Here is a 26,284-nt window from a genome sequence, read left to right on the forward strand (position 1 = left end):
AAAGTTAACTAACTTCTCGTATATATACATTTTAAAATTAATTATTAAATAACAGTGTAACTATTATTAATTACTACATTTCAATTGAATTGTTAAAATTTTATACAATATTCTATTTTTGATTTTTGTCAGCATCATCTTACCGAGGACTTAGCCAAAAATGCTGACCCAATATACAAAAAATTAGAGCAGTTGGAGAAGGTGCCTTTTGACATTGTAAACAAAACAAATCTCATTCTTAAGCAAGCAAACAAAGTCATAAAGTGGTGGTTGAGAATTTTCTTTTCCAAAGAAAAACAAACGAACAACTCAACGCGTTCTAGTTTTTCTTATAGACACCTTCTAGAAAAAAATAACTCAACCCCAACATTCTCGTACGCTTGATCCTTCCTGGGCTGTCAACAATTTTCCCTCTTTTCATTTTCTGTTTCTGAAAAATCATACCTTGAAATTGAAAGTCCCTTGTTTTTTTTTTATTCCTTGGTGTTTTTTTTGTTGCTGTGAGAGAAATGTGCCCTTTAAGGTTTATCTTGGTGTTCTTCTCCGCCGTGCTGGCGGGTTATTTTGCGTGGAAAACGGTGCGTTCTGACCCGAAGATCGAGGTGTTTTCCGAGGATTCTGCCAATGAAGATAAATCCTTCAAGAAGGAAGATTTTGATTTCAAGAAGGTACCCTCATAATCCTCTTTCTACAATGATCATCATATGAAAATATAATTAACATGCAAATTCACCTTTTAAAATTTTAGGGGTGGACAAATTACTTTCCTAGAATGAACAATTGGTTTGTTATTGTTAAGGTTGCTGTACAATTTTTTTCAAGACAAATTAAAGATATTTTAAGAGATAAAAAGATAAACTTCCTAATTCATGTTTGAGAAGTTAATTTCCTTTTAAAATGCGAAAGTTCTGGAGTCATATTTGTGATTCTTAAGGATTTTTGGAATTTGTATATTTTTTTTAGACTAATGTGGATTTTGCTGGAACGAATTTAGAGATTTTTTTTGTTGGGGAGGGAGAATAAACTCTCAAATTCATTTTTTGAGAATTTTGTCGGCGGATAAGTTAATTTTTCAAAATTTATAGTTGATATTTGGGATTCTTGAAGATTTTTTAAATTTGTACATTTTTTAAATCAATGTGTATTGGAAAAAATTTGGAGATTTTTTGTTTGGGGTCTAGTTTTGGTTATTTTATTTATTGACCAGAATGTTGATTGGGTTTTCAGATGATTCAGAATGGATTTTGGGGTTTCGTTGACATGGCTAGTGGGAGCTATCTGTGGAGGAATTTGAGGCCAACCAACAAAGATGCCGAATTGAAGAGTTCTTAGTGACCTAACCCTCTTCTTTAATCATGAGTCTTTGTTTAGTGATTTGTCTTGTGGAAATGTATGTGTAAATTATTGTATTCCCACTTCTCTTTATCCTTGTTTGTGGGTTCAAGAATGTTTGGTGGATAAATTTGGCCAAAGAAACGTTGTGGAATTCTCATCATTCTGCAGGTTGTCGTATGTTTTGCAAAGCATTGTTAGTATCTCTCATCGCTATTTTTAGATCTGCACTTGGGCTGGCTAAGACATAAATTTAGTGAATGAAGTTGACAAACACTAGAGTTAGATAAGCTGTTCAGGGGGGGGGGGGGGGGGGGGGGGTGGGGTTTGTCCAACCTTATTGAGAAATACAGAATCACGAATATAAAATATTAGGAATATGAAAACTTAATTGATTTTCACTTGACAACCATCGTGTTTGGTAACATGTTGTATCAGGCTCGATGCAGAAACTTATATGATTTTCTCTTGATGCATCGGCTATAAACACACACTATTTGTTACGTGCGGCGGCTTGGTTGTTGAACTTCAAGGGTCAACACCTCTAGAAGAAGAAGAAAAGAAGAAGAAAGCTAAGGGGAGGAACTCTGCTATTTCATTCATTTATATCCCTAGCAAGTGTCATTACACGGATATATATAGCTACGAAGGGGACAAGGCCCGACAAGCACTAACGGAAAAGATAAAGCAAATCACAATATCCTAACAACAAATATTTTGTTATTACACTACACATCTTCTAGAAGATACGATGCTAGCCTAAGGTTTGCTGGTTTGTGCTTTCCACGTACTAATGCATGAATGCATGGGTCACAACTAACCATATTGGGCTGAGGTTGTTGTCTTCTGTTTGGGCCTTATACTTCTTGCAGACCCTTAGCTTCCTATAGTATTATCCCTATCATTCCCGCCCTCATCAAAAACACCTTGTCCTCAAGGTGTTGGGGGATCAACACATCGCTTCCAAACGTGATACCGGGATCCCAAGGTTTATTCCGGGGAATTGCACCTGGTTTAGTAGTTGTGCAAAATGCAACGGTCATTGTTGGAAGCGTGTATGCGGCCATGGCAGTCCCACAAGGAGGAACAATGCTGAAGAGCTTGATGAAGGGAATGATGGTGCAAACGAGATCGGACAGATGAAGAACAAACATAGGAAGCGAGCCCGACCAAGTTGTGGGCCATGGCTGTATGGGTACCAAAGACAAAAGTGGTGGCGAATGTGGCAGCGGAGGCGTTGTGGCTGGCGGAGGCGTCGTGGCTGGCGGAGGTGGCTCGGTCGTGAATGCGGTGAGCGTGGGTGATGGAGTTAGCTTGAGCAGCGGAGGCGGTGGCGGAGGCGACGACGAAGTCTGAGACGGAGTTGGCATGAGCCATGGAGATGACATGAGCGGAGTCAATATAATTGCGGCTGGTGTCGGTGCTTGCGCCAGAATGGAAGAAGAAAAATGTGGAGTGGGATTGCGAGGCAGTCGCTGAAGAAGGTTGTCGATGGTGGTGGCCAAGGTGTCGATGGAAGCGGCGAGGTTGTGTTGGCTGAGGGTAAGTTTGGCTAAGGCAGCCTCAAGGCAATCCTCGGTGGCGGATGAAAATTTAAGGTGGTGTTGTGGGGGGTAGTAGAGGGTGGTCTTGCAGCTGTGGAGAGCAGCCATGGAGGTTCCGTACGACGAGTAGTGTGGGTGATGGTAGGTAGTCATGGGAGCTTTGTATGGTGAGTGGCAGCCATGGAAGCTTCATAGGGTGAGTGGCAGCCATGTAAGGCGACCATGAGAGGTCAATGAAAGCACCAAATTGTTACGTGCGGCAGCTTGGTTGCTGAACTTCGAGGGTCAACACCTCCAAAAGAAGAAGAAGAAGAGAAGAAGAAGAAAGTTAAGGGGAGGAACTTTGCTATTTCATTCATTCATATCCCCAGCAAGTGCCATTACACAGATATATATATAGCTATGAAGGGGACAAGGCCCGACAAGCACTAACATAAAAGATAAAGCAAATCACAATATCCTAACATCAAATATTCTATTATTACACTACACATCTTCTAGAAGATATGATGCTAGCCTAAGGTTTGCTGGTTTGCGCTTTCCACGTACTGATGCATGAATGCATGGGTCATAACTAACTATATTGGGCTGAGGTTGTTGCCTTCTGTTTGGGCCTTATACTTCTTGTGGACCCTTAGCTTCATGCAGTACTATCCCTATCATTAGAAGATACGGTGCTAGCCTAAGGTTTGCTGGTTTGCACTTTCCACGTACTGATGCATGAATGCATGGGTCACAACTAACCATATTGGGCTGAGGTTGTTGCCTTTTGTTTGGGCATTATACTTCTTACAGACCCTTAGCTTCCTGCAGTACTATCCCTATCACTATCAGTGTGTTTGATGACATGTTGTTTCAGGCTCAAGGCAGAAACTTGATTGATTTTACTTGACGTATTTTCACTCTAAACACACTATTAGCATGTTTGATGATAATTAATTTCCACTTGAAGCACCATCACTTGAAACACACCATCCGCATGTTTGGAACAACATTAAGAATGTATATAAGACCAATTTTTCACATCAAAATGGAAAAAGGAAAAGAAAAAGAGAAGGTTGCTCTTAGTAGCTTTAAGCTTGGCGTGCCTCTAATGGGTCCTTTTTTTTTTGGAAGAAAGGGACAAAGAGTCCCTAAAAGAAAATTTTATTAAAAATCACGAGGAAATACAATAGATTGGGCATCAAAAAAGAAGGAAAAGATTATGCTTTGATAATAAATTAGTAATTTGATTTGTCTCACAATGAACATGAGACAAATTGCATCTTCTATCCTCTTGCTTAAAATAATATTCCAAACATAAAAAATTAGTGCTAGATGGCGTGCCTCCAATGGGTCTATATAATATTTTGTTTTAGTTCTTGATAAATTAGTAAAATTTGTTTTTCATTCATAATAAATTTTGTTCATTTTGTATTAATTTCTTTAAAAAATACTTGATTGGAACTAATAATAAATGAATAAAATTTATCAAGAATGAAAAATAAAATTCATTAATTTATCATAAACTAAAATAAAATATCAAAAATCAATACTCAAGATAATTTTTTTTATTAGAAATCTAAAATAAAATGTATTAATTTATCATAAATTTAAAACATATTTAAACTATTATTTTAAATGAGACAATAATTTTTTTTAATCATAAGTAATTGTTACTTATAAAAATAACATAAGTTAATTTTAAGCAACTTAACATAGCACATAAATCCCTTAAAATGATAAAAATAAACATCAACGTATCTTAAAATAAGCAATTCGTCAAGGAATGAGAGTACTAAAAATACTCTAATTGCATCTCGCCTAATTGTTATTCTTTAATCCTAACAAGAGAAAGAATTTATCTCATTAATTTTTAGCATTTATTATTTTTTGGCCAAAAATATTAATGAATTAAGGATATTTTATGCAAAGGATAATTAAAAAATAGTCTTATGAAAAGAAATAAATAATGTTTTAAAAATGATTTTATATATAGAGACCGATGGAGTACCTAATGGTTAATTTAACTTTTTTGGCATTACGAAAAGCTTATGCGTTAACGCTTTTTTTTTTTTATAGGCTCAATCCACTTCTTTATAACATGTAGAATATTTGTATAATAATATTTTTTAAAAATAGTCTTTTATTAGTACAGTTTTTAAAATATTTATACATTATATTTTTTGTGAAGAATTTTATTTTAGTTTTATACATTATAAGATTAGACACCAAAATAAAAAAATAAATACTCAAATTGATCATTAAAAGTATGAAGCCTGTTCTATGTTAAAAGATGAAAAAATAAAATTTAATTTTCAAAAATATAAAAATATAATAAATTCATTTAACCATTAACTCTTATTTATTAAAATAAAACCGCCTATGTAATATTTGACTTTTGACTTTGTTAGGTGATAAAGTTAATTTTATCTTAGTTTTATACATTATAAGATTAGGAACAAAAAAAACGATAAATACCAAAATTAATCTTTGAAAGCTTAAAGCGGTGTTATTTGCATCCCCAAAAGATTAAAAAAAATCCCAAACCTAATGACGTCGCGCACGCACCCTCTGGTCTCGTCCATCGCTACCACTAAGGAAGAAGAGTTTTGTTGCTTACCTGCACGCAGAAGTCATCCAGCAAGAGCGCATGGCAATTCCTACTAAGGAGCGACACACCTTTGAGGCCTTGTTGCAGCCGCGCCATAACAAGAGGAACCCATGATTTGGGTATTAGATCCAGTCGATTTATCTTTATAGTAAATTTAAAGACTTAAACAAAATATCCATCACACAATTAATCTATAAGAATTAACCATAAGTGATACTCTCAATGTAATGATCAAACATTAATGATAAGTTCTGTCAAACAATGATTATTTTTGGACATTCCATTATTTACATGAAAAATGAATTTGATATAGATTCTATCAAATAATGATTGTCTTTGGATAGACAATTTAGTTGAAACTAGAGATCTTAAATTTACACATCTTTACACACAAGCGTATTATACATTATTGCTTAATGATTATATAATTAGTAAACAATCCTTTGATGAAAAAAAATATTTTCAAAATAATTTTCAATTTCACGAGGCTTTATATATTATATATAATCATAAAAGATTAATTCCAAATTACCATAATAAAATTACATCACAACTATATATAATCAACCCACCAGATGTAATTTTTTTAAGAAAAAATGCTAAATAACATCTCATTATATCCAAAATCCAAATGACTTTAGCGATTGATTAAAAAAAATAGAATAACATACAATCATATGAATTTTCAGACCACCTATACTTATGGATAATGTGATATATACTAATATTGTATCCAAATCAATATTTTGTACATTGACCTTGTATCAGCCATGAGCCATTTGTTTGCTTAGTCAATTACATAGAACCATTTGTAATATATAACATGTTTACAAATAACAATGCATATAATATATATATAATATTTAACAAAACATGAAAATATTTTAAATAATAAACTCATCAAAAGATACTCACCACAACATTAATTCATAGTCTTTAGATAGAGAAATTCATTTGTAATGGGTACTTTTAAGATCAAATATTGACCATTAGTTATGTTAAATAATAATCTTTCTTTGGAATGACAATTATTCACATGAAAATACTTTATAATTGTCATATATTTATCATCACATGTATGTTATTATTTGACCAAATTGCATATTTCTTTAGGCGGAAGACAATCCACATAAATAATCTCATACGAATATCTATGTAATTTTAATCAAGTCAATTTTTACAATAAAAATTATTTTGGTAATATATTGTGTCGATCAATCAATTTAATTAAAAGATTACCAAACATACAAGTCAATGGGGAGAATCTGTAACTACTAAATTTGCACTCAATCATGATAGTAATAAATATAAAAATATTAATCATGACAATTAAATATTACATCCTTAAAATATATTTAACGTTATCATTGATTTATACTTAAATTATGGAATAAATATCACATATGTAAATAATGTTATCACGCTATATCAAATTTATTATAGCATCATCGTTTCATGTATCAAGGAAGTAGAAGGCACATATTCATCCAAAAAAAATTTGCCACGTGTGTAACATCAAGACAATGGCATCCAAGGATTTGCAATGACACATAATGTTTTATATAGAAAAACTTAATCCTAACAATCAAACAATGAAAACCTGCTTTAATATCACTTGTTAGAATATCTTTAATCTTTATTCTTTATGTGAAAGCTAAAATTTCATAGATCTATAATCTAGGACAATTCACCAAAAGTCCTAGGATCTACAACATGTTTAATTATAAAAGATTAAATAAAATACCTAGATTTTGTTTCTCGATCTAAGTGTTTTTCGATATTTGTTGTAAGATCTTTGCGGTTATCCATCACGATAACGAACAATGACATTATGGTTCTTCCTCGACTGGAGCCTCTTTATTTCTCAATGAGACCTTCTTAAGTCTTCAGGTGGAGAGAAAAAAAGAAAGTATGTGTGATGACTCGGTATATTGAAAATCATAATCTTCTTATAACGTGTTAACCTAATAGGATTTTCATTATCTCTTAATGGGTCAACACTGACATATACTCATTTAGTTCATATCATCTTATTTAGTTGTGTAACAAACTCATTTAATTTGATCACATAAAATAAAATCCAATAATAATAAATAATTAATATAATTGTCTTATAATATTAACCCACATTAATTATTAAAATAGAAAATTCTAATATTTTTACTTTGATGATATCCAACAAATAAGTTAGCACAAAATTACAAAATAATATTTTGCCAATTACCACCCAAACTAGTCAATTAAGATTACAACTCAAACCAATTGAATTCAAAAAATCCCACTTAAGAGTGTGTTTGGTTTGATGGTTAGAATAATGAGAATTGATTTTCACTAGAGTTGAATTTCATTTTATAAAAATATAGATGTTTAGTTATTGATAGATAAAATTGATTTTGTCTCAAAATCTTGGTTTGACTAGAAGTAATAAAAAGTAGTTTTTGTATGGAGTTGAAAATTTTACACAAGTATTATGGCAATCATGCTATCAAGATAAAAGCATTCAAAATAAATTACTTCACTTAAAATCAATTTTAATTAAAATTAATTTCGTTCAAAATCAATTTTATAAATATTAATCCAAATACAGAGAAAATCAAACCTTTGCTACAGATTTTATTATATGTGCCTACAGTCGTAGGATAGTATCCAACCCCGAACGCCGCACTCGCTTTTTTTTTTTTTTTAATTTTAAATAAGGCAATTGCTATTTTCACTCCCCCTTTTACTAATACACTCCCCTTTCTTCTTATTTTCCTAAAATACCCTTTTAAATGCACACTCCTCACTCATGACTTCCTGCCTCACGTTCTTCAGGAAAACACACACTCCCCTTGTTTGCAAATTTAGCAATTCCATCATAACCACAACAAATGTCTTTCTATTTGAGTTTTATTCTCCTCTATCTCTCTCTACTTATAACATTCTTTCTACTTGTCATTGATCATTCCACATCACCTACCATCACAATTGCCCCTTTCCCTAGTTTGGAACATTTTTTTCGTCAGCAGGTGTTGGGTTCAAATTGGTGTTGTTTCGGGCGCAAGCACGGATCTAAGGGGAGAGAAGGGGGTTTATTTGATTGAAATGATGTTTAGGTTTCGGTACAAGATTGACTATTGAGGATTCAAGGATTGAGAATTTCTTCAACATGACTCTTGTAGATGTTGAGATGCTTGGTAGGATTCTTAACGTACAAAACAAACGTTGGGGGTATGATACAATTGGTAAATTTGCAGATAAGGTTTGTTTTTTTTGTTTTTTTTTCTAAAGAACATGAGGAAGTGATGAGGGAGGAGTGCGCATTTACTAGTTAGAAAAAGAAAAAGAAAAGGGAAGTATAATAGTAAAGAGGTGAAGTAAAAATAACAGTTGCCATAAATAATTACCCTGGTTCAAAAGCAAACCCATTTAATACCCATAATAAAAAGTAACTTTTGTGTTGAGTTGAAAATTTTACACTAAATTATATAATAAACAAGCTTTCAAGATTAAAGCTAGCATTCATATAACATCAATTTTAATCAAAATTATTTTTTACAAAATCAAGTTTACAAATACTAGTCCACAAACACACACTTATCAAGTAAATAAACTACTACTATTTGATTAACTTCCTCAAGAATGTAGCACAACTGAATATGCGCTTCCACTGAACAAATGAGTTTCATGCTATTGACGAGAGGAGCACTACTATAGTATTAATCAATTACTATTTGCTTCTGAGGGTTTTTTTTTCCTTCCTCTCTAGTTTTTATCGTTATTCTTATACAAATTGTCTTTTAATTTTCATCAAATGTTTTTCTTAGAAACAATTCCCATTGCATTCAAATTAGGTATTTACGTTTTTTATTTTTTGCTGAAAAGGGAGAGGAATCAGCTCCACACCCACGAAAGATTATAATGCAATAGGCAAAAACATACAATCAGCATCACCTAATAATTGGCCATAAACAAAAGAAGGAACATGAGAAAAAACTTGACAACCTAAGTCTAAAGAAAGACCAAACTTAGCAAAACTAAACAAGGTATTTACTAATGATTTTAATTATATTTCATAATTTTTAAATTGTTATATATATATATATATATATATATATATATATATATATATATATGAATAGAAATGGAACTTAGTCATCTTTTTTTTTTTTCAAGAGAAAACTTGCACATCCTTTTATGCATGTAAAATTTATAAATACCTTTATTAAAAAATATTATTTGATATGCAAAAAATAAATGATTCATTCTATGATTAGATTATAGATTATAGGGGCTTAAATAGCTTAAGCCACTCTGGCTGAACCATGTCTATAAACCTTGAAAGAGTTCTTCATGGCAAAGGGAATTGAGTTTTGCCAAACTTTTGTCATGTCACACCTAATCAACACTGAATGTGAGGCAATCATGTAACACCCAATTAGAGGTGCAAAATGCAACAAAAAACCTTTTGCCATGGGATAGCAAAACTATTTTTTTTTTCAATTTTTTTAATGGAAGTATTGCCAACAAAAATGTAGTATTTTTCAACTGCTCAATCATCACGAACCACATGGCCAACACGGGAGAATAAGTTAATGAGATTAGTTAGTCGACATCAAAATTATCAATGTTCATTTTATATTTATATAATATATACACACAATTGGAAGGACCAGTGAATCCAGGTAACAAAAGTCTATAAACCAGCTCAACAGGCATCACTCTCAGTGTTTTGTTAAATTATCCACACATTGGAAATACCTAAACAACAACATATTAACTACAAATTAAATCACTGAAAATCTTTACAGAAATTATTAATTAATAGAACCATTAATTTATTATATATCCATCTATTATATAATAACATATGAAAGCTAAACATGTAATGATAGTAATGATAATTAAGGTTCCCCAACAAATTATTCTTCACATTCTAAATTCATGAATGGTCAGCGCCTTCTTAAATTTACACTCAAGCAAATTTTATTTGGTTCAAGTAGATAAACAAATTAATTTTATAAAATGAAAATATATAACCATTATTTAGTTTATTAATATAAAAAAGCATTCATTTTGAAACCAAGTACTATAACAATATCAGGCTCGGACGAAGTATATTCAAAGTTCACACTCAATTATTTTACTTTAAAGAAAGGCAATAAAAAAATTTATTTTAAGAAAAGAAAAGGAAAGTAACTATAAAAAAACATGAAAGAAGAGTAGTGGGCCTGCAAACCGTTGGCGACAGCTGTATGGCACCGAGAAGCCCAATAAGACACCCTGTCCAACAACCAAACGGGCAGGTGCGGCTGACCGGAAATCTGAGAAAGGATTACCCAATAATTTTTTACTTAAGCTTATATATTTCAAATTTAATTAAAATATATTGATTGTATTATTTTTTTTTTTGCTAAAATTAAGATATTTCTGTAATCAAAAGTTATAAGACTATATTTGGGGCGGAAAGATCATTGAAATGAATTATATTTTTTTAACAAAATTTTCTCAATCCACATTATTTAAATATGTATTATTTTTTTAATATTATTATTTAATCATAAATTATTGTATATCATAAGATTCTTGAATATTATAGCAATTACTTTAAACTAATTTATATAATGAAAATATTTATATTCACAATTAATACAACAAAACTAAACTTTATAAATGAATCTAAAAGTATTGTAAAAAGGCATTATTTCAAAAATATAATCTTTTTTGAAAACTCTTAATAAAGTGAATTAGGATATAACTAATTAGATTATTTATTTATTATTTTCATATATAATGAAAATTTTATAATAATTTATCAATTGTATATTAATATAATATATTTTTTATACAATATACAATGATTTCATTATGTTTTATTCTTATTTAAAAACTACAAAAAAAATAAATTATAAAATTTATTTGATTATTGATGTTGATAATTGGGGCTAAAAATATTGTGTCCATGCTATAATTTATACATGTTGAGAAGCTTGGTGACTATTTTGTATTAAACTGCATATAATATAGGAATGAATGGTGTAAATTGGATTTTTTTTTCTTTCTAAATTAATATGTTGCATTGGTCTATGATGAGTTACATAAATATTATAGATTTTTAATTATATATTTAAATAAAATAATCTAATTTTATTTTTTGATAGAAAAGTTAACTTTAAATCAGTCCAATATTGCTTCTTCTTTAAAAAAATTAAACATAACTTTCTATGTCGACTTAAATAATTTTAGAAAATTTGATATTGTTAGTTTTTAACTAATCAAATTATATGCAATCTTCTAATTAATCATTTTTTTTCAAATTAGTCCATAATTATTATTTTTTAAAATTTTGAAATTAAACTTTTTTAAATTAGAAAATATGATTAAAGATAATTTTAAAAGTCCAAATTCAAAAATCTTTTTAGTTACTTTCAACACTCTTTATAAAAAAAAAAATCTTTTAGAATTTAGGGTTTAAGGTTTAAAAAATTCTTATTGTTATTTCTTAAACATATGTTTTATAAAAAGTGTTAAAAGTAACTAAACAGATTTTAGGGTTCAAACTTATGAAGTTATCTTTAATCATTTTTTTTTAATTTAAAAAAAATTATAATTTAAAAAATAATAATCAATGATTAATTTGAAAAAAATAAAAAATAATTAATAAGAACATAATCTATAATTTAATTGATTAAAAAATTAATAATATTAAAAAACCCTAAATTATTGGGGTCACCATAAAAATTCTCATACCCATTTACTAAACACAAGTAAAAAGAAACTTATTTACTAAACGATGATAATAGGTCTAAAATAAAATAAAACACAAACTCTGAATAAGCTTTTCTTCTTGTCCTAATAATAAATGCCCCATGCATACAGACACTTTACAACATAAATTATGACATATATTTAAATAAAAGCTGACGAACCCATAAATAATCTCTTTTCTTTGTGGGAAGCCATAAGGCAGCCTTGAAATCCTCGAAAATTAAAAAAAATAATGTTGGGGCAGCAGCTATAGCCTGCCCGTTACAAAAAACAATAATCCCTACACATTTTGTTGTGTTCTTCTTGCATCAACTATATAAAAACACCCTACACCACCACTTTGTTTTCACCACCCACTACTAGTTTTGTGCATTTGCCTCCTCGATCTTCTCAAGTCTCTTTAATTTCTCAAAGGAAAGAAAAGAAACCAAATTTTATTTTCAGAGAAAAAATGGAGGCATTGAAGATGAAGCTTTTCTTTGTTGTCATGGCCATGTTGATCATGGCAGCATCAGCTGCAGATTCACCAGCTCCAAGTCCTACATCGGATGCTACCACCTTGTTCGTGCCAACAGCGGTTGCTTCACTCGTTGCTCTTGCTTTTGGGCTTCTCTTCTGAGTTTGTCAACAATGAAGCAAGCAACTAATTGTATTGTATGGGATTCATTGTGTTTTCATCATTTTTATGATTCATATTACTTTGTGACACATTCATTTCCCACTGTACTTTTTTGTTTGTTATGTTTATATTATGGGCTTTAATTTGAATTTGATGATGTAATATTAATGTCATTTGTTTGGTTTCATGAATTTGTTCATGATGCCCTTCTTCTTTTGGTTAGATTATTGAGCACTCTTCTTATTCTTTATGAAGTTATGAGGCTTATTTCAATTTCTTTGCTATCATCCACAATTTCTCGCCCGAAAGAAAATCTAGTTATAAAAAAATCATGAATAATATAATTTTGTATCTTTCAATAAAAATATTTATCTTTTTAGTTCTTTACTCAATGTCTTGTGCACCATAAGGTGTGTCATGTTTTATAACACTTTATTTGGTCTTTCAGTTATTTCTTAGGCTCATATCAATCAAGTTTGCATAACGATTTTAAACTTTAATTCTTTTCACAACTTAACCGTGATGGTCTGGGACGGAGCCAAACTTGGCTATTAGGGGTACCATTGATAAAAAAAAAAATATTGGATACTTATATATGCATTGATTTTTATGAAAAATACTTATAATTTGATAATCAAAATGTTAATTATTTTATATAGGAAACATAATTTAAGGTAGAAAACAAACAAAACTAAAGAGAAAAACATATACTTATTAATTATTTTATATAAACCATAATAACCTCTTGCACTCTCATTTTCGGAATCCATAATAAAACAATATATGTGTCCATTTTCAATTCATAATATACTAAATATAGTTTATTATCATGGATTTACGCATGATTGCATTTTTAGGACTATCGAATAGAATAATATAGAAGTATTGCAGATACTTTGTTGTTGCTGATGTCAAGCGTTTCTAAAATTGATTTCAGACCAAATGTCAATCAGGATTTATGAGTGATGCTCACTTGCTTGTTCTTATGTGACTTACGATTGAAAATTAAGAAAATATTAGGATTTAATATTGTTTAGTTTCTTTATCTTTAATATAAGTTAACTTAGAAAAAGCCACACTTCCCACAAAAAGATCCACAACAATCAACCGATACTCAAGAAAGTCCAAAAATATAGAAACTTGTTATTCAAAAACTAAAACTTTTACAAAATCTAACACTTAATAACCAAAAACTAAAAAATATTTGTATAATTTAAAAAAATTCAAGAAAGTCCTTTCAAACTTTGTTCTTTTTATGATGTAGAAAAAAAAAAACTAACAAAATCTAACAAATGAAATGCCTATTGCATATGCTAAAAGCTTGTCACTTAAACTGTGAGGACAAGCATTGTAAACAACAAGTTGGCTGTCTTGTGATGCTTCATGCCTAACAAGGCTATCAGCAATTAAGTATGACAAAAAAATCTCCAGCCACAAATAAAATCTACACCAAATAAATTAAGAGATAAAATACTTTTTTATTTAAATACGTTTTAAATTCAAAACTTCTTCGTTCCCAAAAATTTATCATGAACTTTTATAAGAACTATTGGCACACTAATATTTATAAAAAGTTTTATGAACAAATCTTTATATACTTGAGTTTTCATTATACTCTAAGAGAAGGACATAGCTGTGCTGATTGGCTTGCAAAGAAGGGAGTTTTGAATGAGCAATAAATGGTCATTGTGGATGCTTACCCTACTAGTCTTACACCTAAAGTGTTAGCTGATGAGGGGGAGGGAGAGAGAAAAAAAATTTATATTACATACTTACATTTAATTATTAAGGGGTGACTTTGTATTTTAATTTTCAATTTTTTTAGAATCAATTTTCAAATTTTAATACAAGAAAAAATGATACAACACTTACATATTTCAGTAGATGATAGTATAAAAGATATCTTGACAATATTTTCAATAAAAACTAACAAAATTTTGACATTTTTGTTAAAAAATATTTTTAATAAAAACGAACAAAATTTTAACATTTTTAAAAAATAGATAAAGTATCAAATATTTAAATTTGTCTGGAAAAAAAGGAGTGCATATGTTTACATAAAAAGAGAAGGTAGAGTAACATTTGCATATGTTAAAAGAGGAGAATGCAATTTATTCTGAATATTGGTATTTGTAATTATCGAGGGGCTCATACATAATTATTTTTAATTAAATATAACAAAACTTATTAAGAAAGATAAAATTTAAAATAAATAGTCAATTTTATCATGAAAATGTGAGTCACCGTCGATTTAGTCCTTAAAAATAATAATATGATGGAAAGATTTTTGAAAATATAATTTGTCACTCATCTTAATTCAAAAATTCAAAAAGTCATGTGACTTAATTGATAATTTTAAAATATTGTCAGGAATAAAATGACAACAAATAGTTAATTTAGAGATTAAAATGACATTATAGAAATTTTTAGAAATTTTTTTTTTGTCATTTTACTAATTTCAAGAACTAAATTCATTGTGTTTTTTCAAGGACCAAATCAATCATTCATCCTAAAATTTATTTTGCTAAATTATGAGAAAAATATATTTTTAGTCTTTATTCTTTTATAAAATCTTTTTTTTTAGTCTTTGTAGTTTCATATCATCTAATTTAATTTATGAACTTTAAAAAAACTTATTTTTAACCTTTTCTCACAAATAGTGTTGAAATCATTTCCTAAATAACAAATAAATTATATTGTCTATGTGCCATGCAAATTCATGGAAGTAATGTTCAATAAACAAAAAATAAAAATAAAAAAAGACATAAGAATAAATATACAACACAATGATGAAAATAAAGAAAAAGTAGAGTCATTGAAAGTTTTGGTTTGATATCTTTGAAGAGACATTAATACTTAAAAAAAATAAAACAATTCCAGCATCATTTTAATCATTTTTTTTATTAAAAATTATACTACGTTTATCACTTTAGACAAAAGTTAACATTGTCTGTAAAAATTCTGTAAGAAGGAATTAAAAACAAGTTTTTGTAAAATATAGAAACTAAATTAAATAATATAAAACCTTGATGAATAAAAACAAAATTTCACAAAATTATATGAAAAACAAACATATCTTTCCCTAAATTTTACCTCTAGTGTGAGTGGTACAATACAACAAAAGATCTTGTATAGGAAAAAACTTAACTAGAAGTCTTATCTTTTAGTTCTGAATATATAATTATAATATATAATTATGTTAAATAAACACTTTGAGAGGAAATTTTATTACCTATATTGACCTTGTCTGGTACGAAATATGGTTCATGAAAAAAAAAAAAAAAACAGAACAAGGAAACGGAGGGTAATAAGGTGAATTGAATCCGAAAACCTTCATTTCAAATTGGCAACAAGGAGGAAACCCTAAAGCCCAAACTGAAAACCTCAGCATAAATCTTACGTTGCTCCTGCGCCGCACAGCCCATTGTTCTCGAACTCTCCATTTTTCTTCATTATAAAATCGCGTTCTACTTCTCTCCAGTTCATTCAACCCCGCTTCAAAATGAAAAATAGGTTTCTAACACCGCACATTCTCCGTTCACAAATCACTTCTCAATCGCAATCGCAATCGCATCGCGTTTTTGCACGCCTCTTTGAGTAGCCCTATGAAAATACCCAATTTCATACGCGGCTTAGTTAGGAGGCGCACATCAATCGGAACCAAATTCACGTTTGTTTCCATTCAGAGAAAGGCCTTTTGAAGGGACTCTCTGCATTCTCACATCAATTGTTCCTCAAGCAGCCTTTCACATTTTTTTTATAATTTCTTTTTTTTTTTGCCTCCAGAATAACTAAACGGTGAAAACAAACGCCGTTTTACGTTTGATGGTGCGGAACGCATCATTCGCTGTTCTTTACCTAGATATATTCGGATATTCACATTTCTTTATTGTTATTAATTTTATTTTCAATTTTCTAAATGCTTTATAGTTAATTTACTGCTAATTGTTTTTGTTGGCTTGAAGATTATTAATTTGAAACCTTATCATTTGTATATTATTAAAGTCTCCATTTTTTTCCGAAACATACTGAAAAAATTTATATATCCAAATATACAACTCTCTTCATTATTTATCAAAACATATAATTTTATTGTGAATAGTGTAAATTCGGGATAAAGAAACCCGAATTTACACTATATTTTTTAAATTTTTTTTCAAAAATTTGCTGAGAATTTGACTTGTGATTTTTTTAAAGATTTAAAATTAATATAAATAGTTTAAAAATATTGTGTGGGAAACATTTTGAAAGACATTGAGCAAGAAATAGTTTTCTTTCTTTGTTTGTATTATTTTTAAATCTTTTAAAAAATAATTTTTCTTAAAAATTCGAATTCTTAACGGGTTTTTGAAAAAAAAAATTATAAAATATAGTGTAAATCTGTGTCTCCCAATCCGAATTTGCATGGTGTATAATAAAATTGTATGATTTGGAAAATACGAGGAGAGTTATATGTTTGGGTATTTTTTTTCTCTATGTTTCAGAAAAAGACTCTAAAAGCCTTCACCAGAAAGCTGAAAGAACTAAAAATGTTAGGTCTTTCGGTTCGCACGGAGGCCAAGAGCTAGACGAATCTTTTGAAGGAGAGGAACGATTTTTTTTTATTCTTGTTCTTTTCTCATCTAGATTCGGACACCTTTTTTTATGATTATTAACCAATGTTATCTAATTTTTCTGTTATGAATCAAAAGAAAATGGTTTCAATCAGTGTTATTAAATTTGGCTAAAGTTATTATTTTTACATTGAACATGCTATTAACTCGATATAAATCTAATTTAATTGATAAAAATGGGTTTAAGTGGGTGTTGTGCAAATTAGGAGAATCTAAGAGCTTCTCTTTCTCCTTGTTCGGTCATATATCTTAGGTTTATATTTTTTTAATTAATTCGTGTATATCAAATTAATTATATTATTATTTCCAAATAACATTTTCATATCTCTTAATTTATTTAATTATTTCTTATTAATGTTAAAGAGAATAATTAAATAAGAGGATATAAGAAAAAAATAAAAAAAAATTAGAGAATTTTATAATAAATAACAAATAAGTTTCTAAAATTTTTATTAAAATTAGATATTTTCATGTCTCTTGTTCTACTATTGCTCCCTCAAGTCTCGTATATAATGGTCTAATGCTAACATTGCCCATAAAACTTGAATTTTTTTTCTTTATTTCAATTTTTTTTTAGACAAGTGAAAACAAATAAAATTGGAATGTATTGCTGATGTGGTGAGAGTGTAACTTTTTCTTACAATTTTACGATCATATCTACATTGGGAATTTTTTACCCTTCACCTTCCACTAACATTTCTAGGGTTTAACTCGTCCACCACAACCATCTTTCGTCTTTCTTTCTTTGATAGTGCGTGAATCACACCCTAGAAGACACTGAAGTTGTTGCTCGGTGCTTCCTCCATTTTGATCTGTATATTTGCTTCGCAATTAGATCTAATTTACACTCAGAAGTTAGAACAAGTGAACAACGTTTCCTAATTGTTGTTACACGTGCGATACTATGTGCTAGTTCCTTAGGTTTTCAATTACTTTTTAATGAGGGGCTCTAATATCATTGTCAATTTAAAAAAAAATATGCATAAAAAAGTAAACTGCTTTAACCTCTTATTAGACGTCATCTTTCACAATGACCAAAGATGTCAATAGTGATTTTTATATGCGAAACTCGAAAAAGAACGCCAGATTTAGAAAAGTAGCTTTAAGTAGCAACTTAACAGCATGAGAGTACCAACTTTTATTATGTGTATCCTGTATGAGGGACAACAAAGAGAAAGAAAAGCTTTTTGCTTCTTTTGGGTTGCTCAACACCAATTTAATCTAATTTCTGACTGATTTGATGACATTAATACAAAGTCAAAAGCATGTTTAGTCCAACAAATACTCAAATTGATCATAAATTTACAAAGTCAAAAGCATGTTTAGTCTAACAAATACTCAAATTGATTATAAATTTGAAGTCAAACTAGCTAAACATGTCGTTTGAGGTAGATCTAAAATGCTTAGCGCAACACAAAGGTATTATTTTGGAAAAACCCAAACGAGTTTGATCGTTGAGTTGTTCGGTCGGTTTTTGTGTCAAGTGGTTCGACTGACCGGGTCTTAGTCTGATGGCACTAACAATAAAAGTTGTTAATTCAAAATCAATGCTGCGATTTGGAATAAAATAAAAATAAGTAAATCTCACTAATTTTATTGTTTTTAATGTTATTATTCTTAAAACATCTTTTGTTTATTTTTTTTTATTTTTGATGACTTTTTTTATATTTATGATAGTAAGTTTCAATGAAAGATATTTTAAAAATAATTTTATTTTTTAACTTTAGATTAATAAAATTAAATGAGTCCAAATACAATATCAAATATGCAATTTCAGTGATAATATTGGACAAAATCAAAATGGAAATATTTTTGTAACAAAAACATATTTCCATTAATATCTTTTTTGCATCCCCATGTATTATAATAAAAATATGTATATTATAACAAAAATATGTTTTTGTTGTGTGTTTAATATAACAAAAACATATCTCCTTTGTAAGGGCATTTTGGAAAAATAATTGATGCATCCGGGTGAAAATTGCAATTCCTTTAAATTTGGGAGAGTTAAGGCCCTGATGCAACTATAAAATGAAAAAAGGACTTGATTTAGAACCCATTCAAATGGTTTTCTTTTCATTTGGACTATGTTCACAAAGCTATTTCAGATCATTTTTAGTTTTTTTTTATTAATTGAAAGATCTTTTTTAGTTTTTTTTATTAATTGAAAAATTTATTTGATTGTTGGATAAATAAGTTTTTTTCAATAACTTTTAATATTTTATTATTAGTTTCTAATATTTTTTGAAATATTTTTATTTTCTTTTTATCCTTAAAATATTTATTCAATTTTCTTATTATATTTTTTAAATATGTTATTTTATATTTTTTAAATATTTATAATTTAATAAACTAATTTAGAAGTTTCTATCTTTTAACTTTTCAGTTAGTTTTACTAAAATTTATATTTCGTTTATAATTTCTCATATTTTATGTATTAAATGCGTAATCTACATGTGTTGGTTCTTCTTTGGGGGCATTCCCCTTTCAATTAAAACAAAATGCATTGGTTCTTCATGATTAGCAGCCAAATCAATTACTTTTAACATCTATTAACCTAAATGGATTTCTTCTAAAAAAAACAAAATGGATTTGAAATATGGGTAAAAAAAAAAACAGAATTTGTATCCTCTCTAGAATATGATCTTGTTGAAGAGTTTTCTTTTTATCAAATATAGATCCATCATCATTAGTTATAAGTAAGAAAAAAACTCTTCCACATGATCATATTCTATTAATGAAGATTTAATAATAAAAATTATAATTTTCTCTGTTTTTCATAATGATATCTTGTTACTAAATTATAATATAATCATACTTCTATTAGTTATAAGTATATAAAAAAAAACTCTTCGAATTTGATTTTATCATAAACTTAAATCAATCCAATCATGAACACTTTGATGCAAAATATTTTCATGTCATTTTCATTGACCATTATTATTATTATTAGAAGGGTATTTTTTTTTATACTTATATTTAGAAGGATATGTTTCTTTCACAAAAAATATTCATTACTCTATACAAAATGAAATAAATTTCCGATAACTTCCAATTAATTAACAGGGAAAAGAGAGTCGGAGAGCCTGCATGCTAAAAGTTGTAAATGTGACAATGTTCGTTACAAGAGCAAAGAAGAAACGCTTGAACTATCAACAACGAATTTCATTGTTCAACTTCTACTAATTTATTATATTTACTATACATATGATCATAATATGCTTAAGACTGATAAAAAGCACCCATGAAAACTCAATCAATAATCGAGCTTAGTTTTCAGTAAAATAAAAATAAAACCAAGCTTAGTTTGATCGCTAGTTTATTTAAATGTTGATTAACCATTGTTAATATTTGACAGGCACTTTCTTTCTGTCAAAAACAAAAAATCCATTTACATAAACAAAGCAAAAAATCACCAAGCAAAACACTATATATCCTAGATTTCTATCAATTGGAGGATTATTCTTTCACAATAAATCAAGATTTAAATTTTTATTAAAACTTAGAAGATATGCCTACATTAGTGTACATCATGTCGAACACCAAAAAAACATACCCAAGATTCCCTTTTATCCTTTGTGAGCTTTTTCTTTGATCCCCAAGTTGTGAATCTCGAATTATTGGAATCTTTGGCAACCCCACAATTCCAATGGTTGCTTCCAATTCAAAATACAGGGTACATTCAAATAGATAGATCCGAAATGGGGTATCACCATCACAGCCAATTTTCTCATATTTTAAATGAACATTCACCACCCCACGTCACTTATGTTGACAATGAAGCAATGAACACCGTGGCCCATTGGTGATCGTCCACAAAGGCAGCTAGAGTGAGTCATTGTCCCAAGTGGGTCATGTCTCAATTAATCTTACTTTGTTTGGATGGGTGGCTTCTTCAATCTCTCATTTTCTCTCTTCATCACAATTTGTGACTTCATGCATATCACAAATATCTTCACGTGAGTGGGGGAATTCTTGTCAATTTGCTCTTTAGATTTATGTGGGTTTCTCTTTTTCATTAGAGACGTAAGCAGAATGAAGAAGTAACTACTTGACAATAACGAGTAACCCCTGCCTTGACTAGCTACCTCAGTGGTTGATGGAACTAAAAAGGAAAAAAAAAATAATAATCTAGAAACAGAATAGAACATTAAGGTACCCTCTTTAATGTACTTAAGATTCCTTCCAAGTTCTAAAAATTTGATGAAAAACATGGATAATTAGTTATATTATAATTAAGAAAGAAATAATAGGTAACACTAAGGTACGGGCTTAAACCATATGAAAGGAGAGGATCATTAATCAAACATTGGCCTAACCTAATTTGGCTGGAAAATAAAACAATTAGTTGTTCAAAGGCCTGGTTTAAGTTAATTGCACAGAATTGATAATTATCCAAACTTGTCCCAATCAAACCCAATCAAAGTATTTGGGCTCTGCGGTCATAGATTTTGTGCTAGAATATGTATTTTGCGTATTTCCAAAAGTTTATGATAGCATCCCAACTCCCAAGATAGGCACAAAACCTGGAGGAAGAAAATATGGAGGAACTGGTATTTTCTTTGAATAAAACTTTGTTCTATACTGTCTTCATTTTTTAAAGATGTAGTCATAATTTGACTAAAGCAAGAAAACCTAAATAACTCGTTTTCGGTTGATCTTAAAATACCAGAACTTTAATCATTTGATCTATCTAGATATTGTTCAAACATTCTTCTTCAACCATTATATTTAGAACAATGTTTCCTTCTAACAATATCAAATAAATTAATAATGTTATCGATTGAAAAATATTCGAATCATTTGAATATAAAATTCAAAGTTTACAACTCAATAGCTTGAAAGATTAAAATGAAAATTTGTTCATTATCTCATTGTCAAACATACTTTCATAAGTTTCAATTTTAGTTACATGAAAAGATACTATAAAATAAATCTTTTTATTCACAATATGCTAAGAAGTTAGGAAACACCAAACACATCTATAGAATGACATATCTTCAACACTTTCAAACACCTCTTTATTGTGTTCCAATTAAATAATATTACTAGTTTTTTTTTTATTTTTATTTGAACACCTCTTTGATACTCTTTGGACATGAGTCAAGACACTGAATTGACACTTATTCTTGACTAAATACTTGTTAGACATTACTATCATACAAAAATAAAAAAAAATTAACTTATATTTTAAATATTATGAGGCTTGTAGCATTATTTTTGCTGACTCGTTTTAACTTTTAGGATATATGATTCATTTTATGTTGCTATTTTTGTTTTGTAAAGATTGTATTATGAAATGATCCCTCTTCGTATTATTTGAAAATTGTGAAACGTTATTAACAACTTTGTTTTTAGAATGTGAATGATATAAATCTTTATTCCCAATTTTATATATATATATAAGGGGTGTCGTAGTGGCCTATATTTTGAATATTAACCGTGTCTAATATCTGTATTCAGCATCGTATTTGATATGTGGAAGTCAGTACTTCATAGTTAAGAAGTTTTACGCTTTGAATTCTTAAATTTCTTTCGGTAATAGTTGTCATATATCATACTGAATGTAAATCTTCCTTAGACTATATTAACATTTGGAGAATCATTGATATTTTCAATTTTTAGATCATTTTACCTTTATAAGTCGACGATTCACTACATATTTAAAACTTCGCATTGTTTCACTGTTTCACCTGAGCTGTCACTTACCAAAAACCAAAACTAAAGCTAGAAACATCCTGATACATAAATTCCAAAATATTAATCAAATAATAATAATAATAATGAAAGTGCCGCTAATCTGTGACTTAATTTACAAGACCAGAGAAAATATACAGAACAAACATCAACAATAAGGTAACATCTGGCATCATGTTATTTACAGCAATATAGGATATGGCCAGATTAATAGATCTTATGGCATGGTTGATCCATTGTAGACTCCAATTGCTTCATGAAGGCACCTAATCAAATGCTTTCAAAGACCATCATAGTAACCACCAACGCTTATGTGAGCTCTGCTCATAGGAACACCTCTTGCTGCAGAAATTGCATCATTCAATTTGGTCGCATGCTGCACCACTTGCTTAATCCTCTGAAATCACAGTCAAGGACTACTTCAACACCAAACAACCCATTAAATAAAACACAATTGGACTAAAACCAGTAAACTATACAGTATTCCAAATTCCAATCATAGTAAAATTCCAAACTTGGCACAAAATAAGCAGACTTTTTCTATCCATAACATTTCCTAAACAAGCAGTAAAAAAAAAAATTTCATAAACAAATAACGCAACCCTATACTAAATCATACACAAACTTTTACTATTTCAACCAAGGTTTTAAAATTATGGTCACAATTTTGTCACTATCTTTGATATTGCAACCTATTCAGCCACAATTTCAGTCTTGTTGTGGTTGCGAATATTTCAAAGAACAAAACTTATGTGCAATTTCATTGGTGCTTTTGATGTTATTCTCTAATTAGAATTGGAGTTTTATGTTGATAATCTGCCAAAGGCTTTCACTAAATGTCTATGCAGATTACCAAGGTGAAACTTCAATTCTGATTGGAGAATTATACAAAAAGACCTATTAAACTTCAAAAACCTTGAGGTTGCAGCTAAAATTGTAGTCGAGGACAGTTTTTATAAAACTTTTGATTTTAAGATTTTTATAAGCAACAAACCAAATGAAAAAAATTGAGACTAGCTAACCTTGTCATCAGTATAGATCTGGAACCGAATTTTCTGATCCTTCTTTAGTTTGTTCCTCTGCTGGCTTCCAAAGAAGAGAACACAAATAGTAGCAGCAGCAACACCAAAAGAACAGATAGCTCCAACACCTGTCAAACTCCACTTCCACAAGTTGAAACCACTGTTGTTCTCTTCCTCCCAAGTGGTCTCCTCTTCTTTGTCACACACATCCTTCTCAATAACCTTCCTTCTGGGAGAGGTGATGATCTCCATGGCCTCACCTTTGTCCTCAAATTTCAAGGCACCGGCATCCATTGGAGGCAAGATCCCCCTTTTCATGTCCACAAACTCACTTTTCTCCTTGATCTTGAAGAAAACCTTCACTCTATCAGCTTCCACAGCCTCAAACTCCTTGGTTTTCTCTGATGGGGCCATAACAGCCACTTCCATAGGACTACTCTTGATGATGTCTTTCACCAAAACATCTTCTGGGGCCTTCCCAATTCTTGGCTCCAATTGAATTGGCAAAGGGACTAGTTGAGTTCTCACCCTTGGTGGTGGTGATGAGCAAAAGTAGTCCATGTCAAAGACACCCTTTGAGTCCAATTTTCCAAAGGAACTTTGCTTTTGCTTTTGCTTCCCACCCTCTTCATTGAAATCAAGGTAGCCATCATCAGAGAGAAACTCCCACTCATCAATATCCATGAGGGTGGTTCAAAGAGTGATCACAAGAAGCAACGAGGTTGGTTGATTGGTATGGTTTGACAAATGGAAAGAAAATTGATTACAATTTACAAGTTGGAATTTTGAAAATTGGGTGTTGATTTATTGAATAAAAAAAAGGTGGCTTTGGGGGAATTTCAATTGGGAATTGAAAGAGCATGCCACCATGGATGTGTCCTGATGAAACTCATAGGCCATCAGCATATGCATGGCTTGAGTGCTTATCTTTGTTGAAGATGACAAATTTGAGTATGGTACATGTGGGCCCCACCAAGGATAATTGCCTCTAAGACAGCATTCCTGGATATTTCTTTCCAATTTTCTATTGGATTATTAAACTCCCTTATAAGTACACCCAAAAAAGAGTATTAAAGTACACCAAAGAAATAAAACAAAACTTTATTATATGCCTAAATAATAATGGACGGTTTACTTAGGATAAAGCTCAGTTTTGATTCTGTGCGCAAAAACGAAGTAATGACTAAATGACCAAGCCAAGCAAATTAGGTTCTACCTTTTAGTTCTTATTTATTGTTATCAGCCGGCGATTTTGTAACAACTACAAGTAGAGAGGTGTTTTCACATGTGAAGAAAAATAAAATGAATCTTTTGTTGCATTTGTTCTGATCAATAGAGATAGAAGGGGAGAGACATTGTCGGTTGCTTGTTGAAAAAGACATAAAGAAAGTAAAAGAAGGAAGCTAGAGTGAGACCTCAGCACAGGACATTGACATTGTCCATAAGTTTGTACACTTTTCTGGCATATCAATTATTAAATAACACTAAAATGTAATATTGTCAAGTGGATTTTTTTATTAATTATAACTATGTCTTTTTCCTCGTTTATTGTAATACTGGCACCTTTATTTTTATTTACAACATTCAATTACTTAATTTATCATAATTAATCAACAAAATAATTAATTTAATTGATATAAAAAATTTATCTTAAATAAATATTTAATATTCTCCCACCATCTCTTCTAAAAATCACCATTATGTGCCTTTTAAAACAAATTACATAATTTACCATCCAAACAAATTTGACTCCACCGAATAATACAAATACATTTTTATATAATTTATTTTAAAATACATATAGGGACAGTTTTTAGCTGTTATTGTTTTAAAATTTAAAATTAACAAAATATTATATATTTTTAATGAAAAGAAAAAAAAATTTCAAAAACATAAAAAATCAAAATAAAACTTCTAAAACTTAATATTTAATGTACCAAAATAAATAAATACTAAAACATAAAAGAATCAAAGGTGACATTTAATATTTTATATAAGGTGAGGCTTTGTTTTGTTTGCTTGCTCCAGTGCATCACTGCGTTGTGTGCGAAAAATAAAGCTTTCATTTTTTTATTAAAATAAAAAAATAGTAAGGACCAACAAGTTAAAAAAAAAAA

At 29.6% G+C, this 26,284-nt stretch overlaps 4 protein-coding genes and 1 non-coding gene across 6 annotated transcripts; 3 read left to right on the forward strand and 2 right to left on the reverse strand.

The window, feature by feature from the left end:
- Positions 1-206: 206 nt before the first annotated feature.
- Positions 207-1,495, forward strand: LOC100526886 (uncharacterized). The gene is made up of 2 exons (XM_003548015.5): positions 207-668; positions 1,228-1,495. The coding sequence occupies exons 1-2, from the start codon at positions 510-512 to the stop codon at positions 1,330-1,332; spliced, it is 264 nt and encodes an 87-aa protein (XP_003548063.1). The 5' UTR covers positions 207-509; the 3' UTR covers positions 1,333-1,495.
- A 721-nt stretch (positions 1,496-2,216) lies between these two features.
- LOC102667005 (mucin-7-like) lies at positions 2,217-3,029 on the reverse strand. Its single transcript, XM_006599932.1, has one exon. The coding sequence runs from the start codon at positions 3,027-3,029 to the stop codon at positions 2,217-2,219; it is 813 nt and encodes a 270-aa protein (XP_006599995.1).
- Positions 3,030-12,516: 9,487 nt separating this feature from the next.
- LOC100778937 (arabinogalactan protein 14) lies at positions 12,517-13,057 on the forward strand. Its single transcript, XM_003548016.5, has one exon. The coding sequence runs from the start codon at positions 12,668-12,670 to the stop codon at positions 12,833-12,835; it is 168 nt and encodes a 55-aa protein (XP_003548064.1). The 5' UTR covers positions 12,517-12,667; the 3' UTR covers positions 12,836-13,057.
- A 3,403-nt stretch (positions 13,058-16,460) lies between these two features.
- On the forward strand, positions 16,461-16,589 carry LOC112999838 (small nucleolar RNA U19). Its single transcript, XR_003265056.1, has one exon. It is a non-coding gene; the product is annotated as a small nucleolar RNA U19 (small nucleolar RNA).
- A 6,601-nt stretch (positions 16,590-23,190) lies between these two features.
- Positions 23,191-25,364, reverse strand: LOC100779463 (uncharacterized). Of its 2 annotated transcripts, none has more exons than XM_003548017.5 (2): positions 24,168-25,364; positions 23,191-23,542 (listed from the first exon to the last, which is right to left on the reverse strand). In XM_003548017.5, exons 1-2 carry the CDS (start codon positions 24,849-24,851, stop codon positions 23,426-23,428), a joined length of 801 nt encoding a protein of 266 aa, XP_003548065.1. In that variant the 5' UTR covers positions 24,852-25,364; the 3' UTR covers positions 23,191-23,425. The 2 variants fall into 2 exon arrangements, with proteins under 2 accessions (XP_003548065.1, XP_014624694.1); XM_014769208.3 differs by having other exon boundaries at positions 23,191-23,561; positions 24,168-25,348.
- Positions 25,365-26,284: the final 920 nt, after the last annotated feature.

The sequence above is a fragment of the Glycine max genome, chromosome 16, assembly GCF_000004515.6.
Source record: "Glycine max cultivar Williams 82 chromosome 16, Glycine_max_v4.0, whole genome shotgun sequence".
NCBI classification, from domain to species: Eukaryota; Viridiplantae; Streptophyta; class Magnoliopsida; order Fabales; family Fabaceae; genus Glycine; species Glycine max.

Coding starts and splice junctions, on each gene's coding strand:
- LOC100526886 (XM_003548015.5), top strand. CDS start 510: ATGTGCCCTTTAAGGTTTATCTTGGTGTTCTTCTCCGCCGTGCTGGCG. Junction 669..1,227: donor AAGATTTTGATTTCAAGAAG/GTACCCTCATAA, acceptor TTGGGTTTTCAG/ATGATTCAGAATGGATTTTG.
- LOC102667005 (XM_006599932.1), bottom strand. CDS start 3,029: ATGACTACCTACCATCACCCACACTACTCGTCGTACGGAACCTCCATG.
- LOC100778937 (XM_003548016.5), top strand. CDS start 12,668: ATGGAGGCATTGAAGATGAAGCTTTTCTTTGTTGTCATGGCCATGTTG.
- LOC100779463 (XM_003548017.5), bottom strand. CDS start 24,851: ATGGATATTGATGAGTGGGAGTTTCTCTCTGATGATGGCTACCTTGAT. Junction 23,543..24,167: donor AGATCTATACTGATGACAAG/GTTAGCTAGTCT, acceptor CTGTGATTTCAG/AGGATTAAGCAAGTGGTGCA.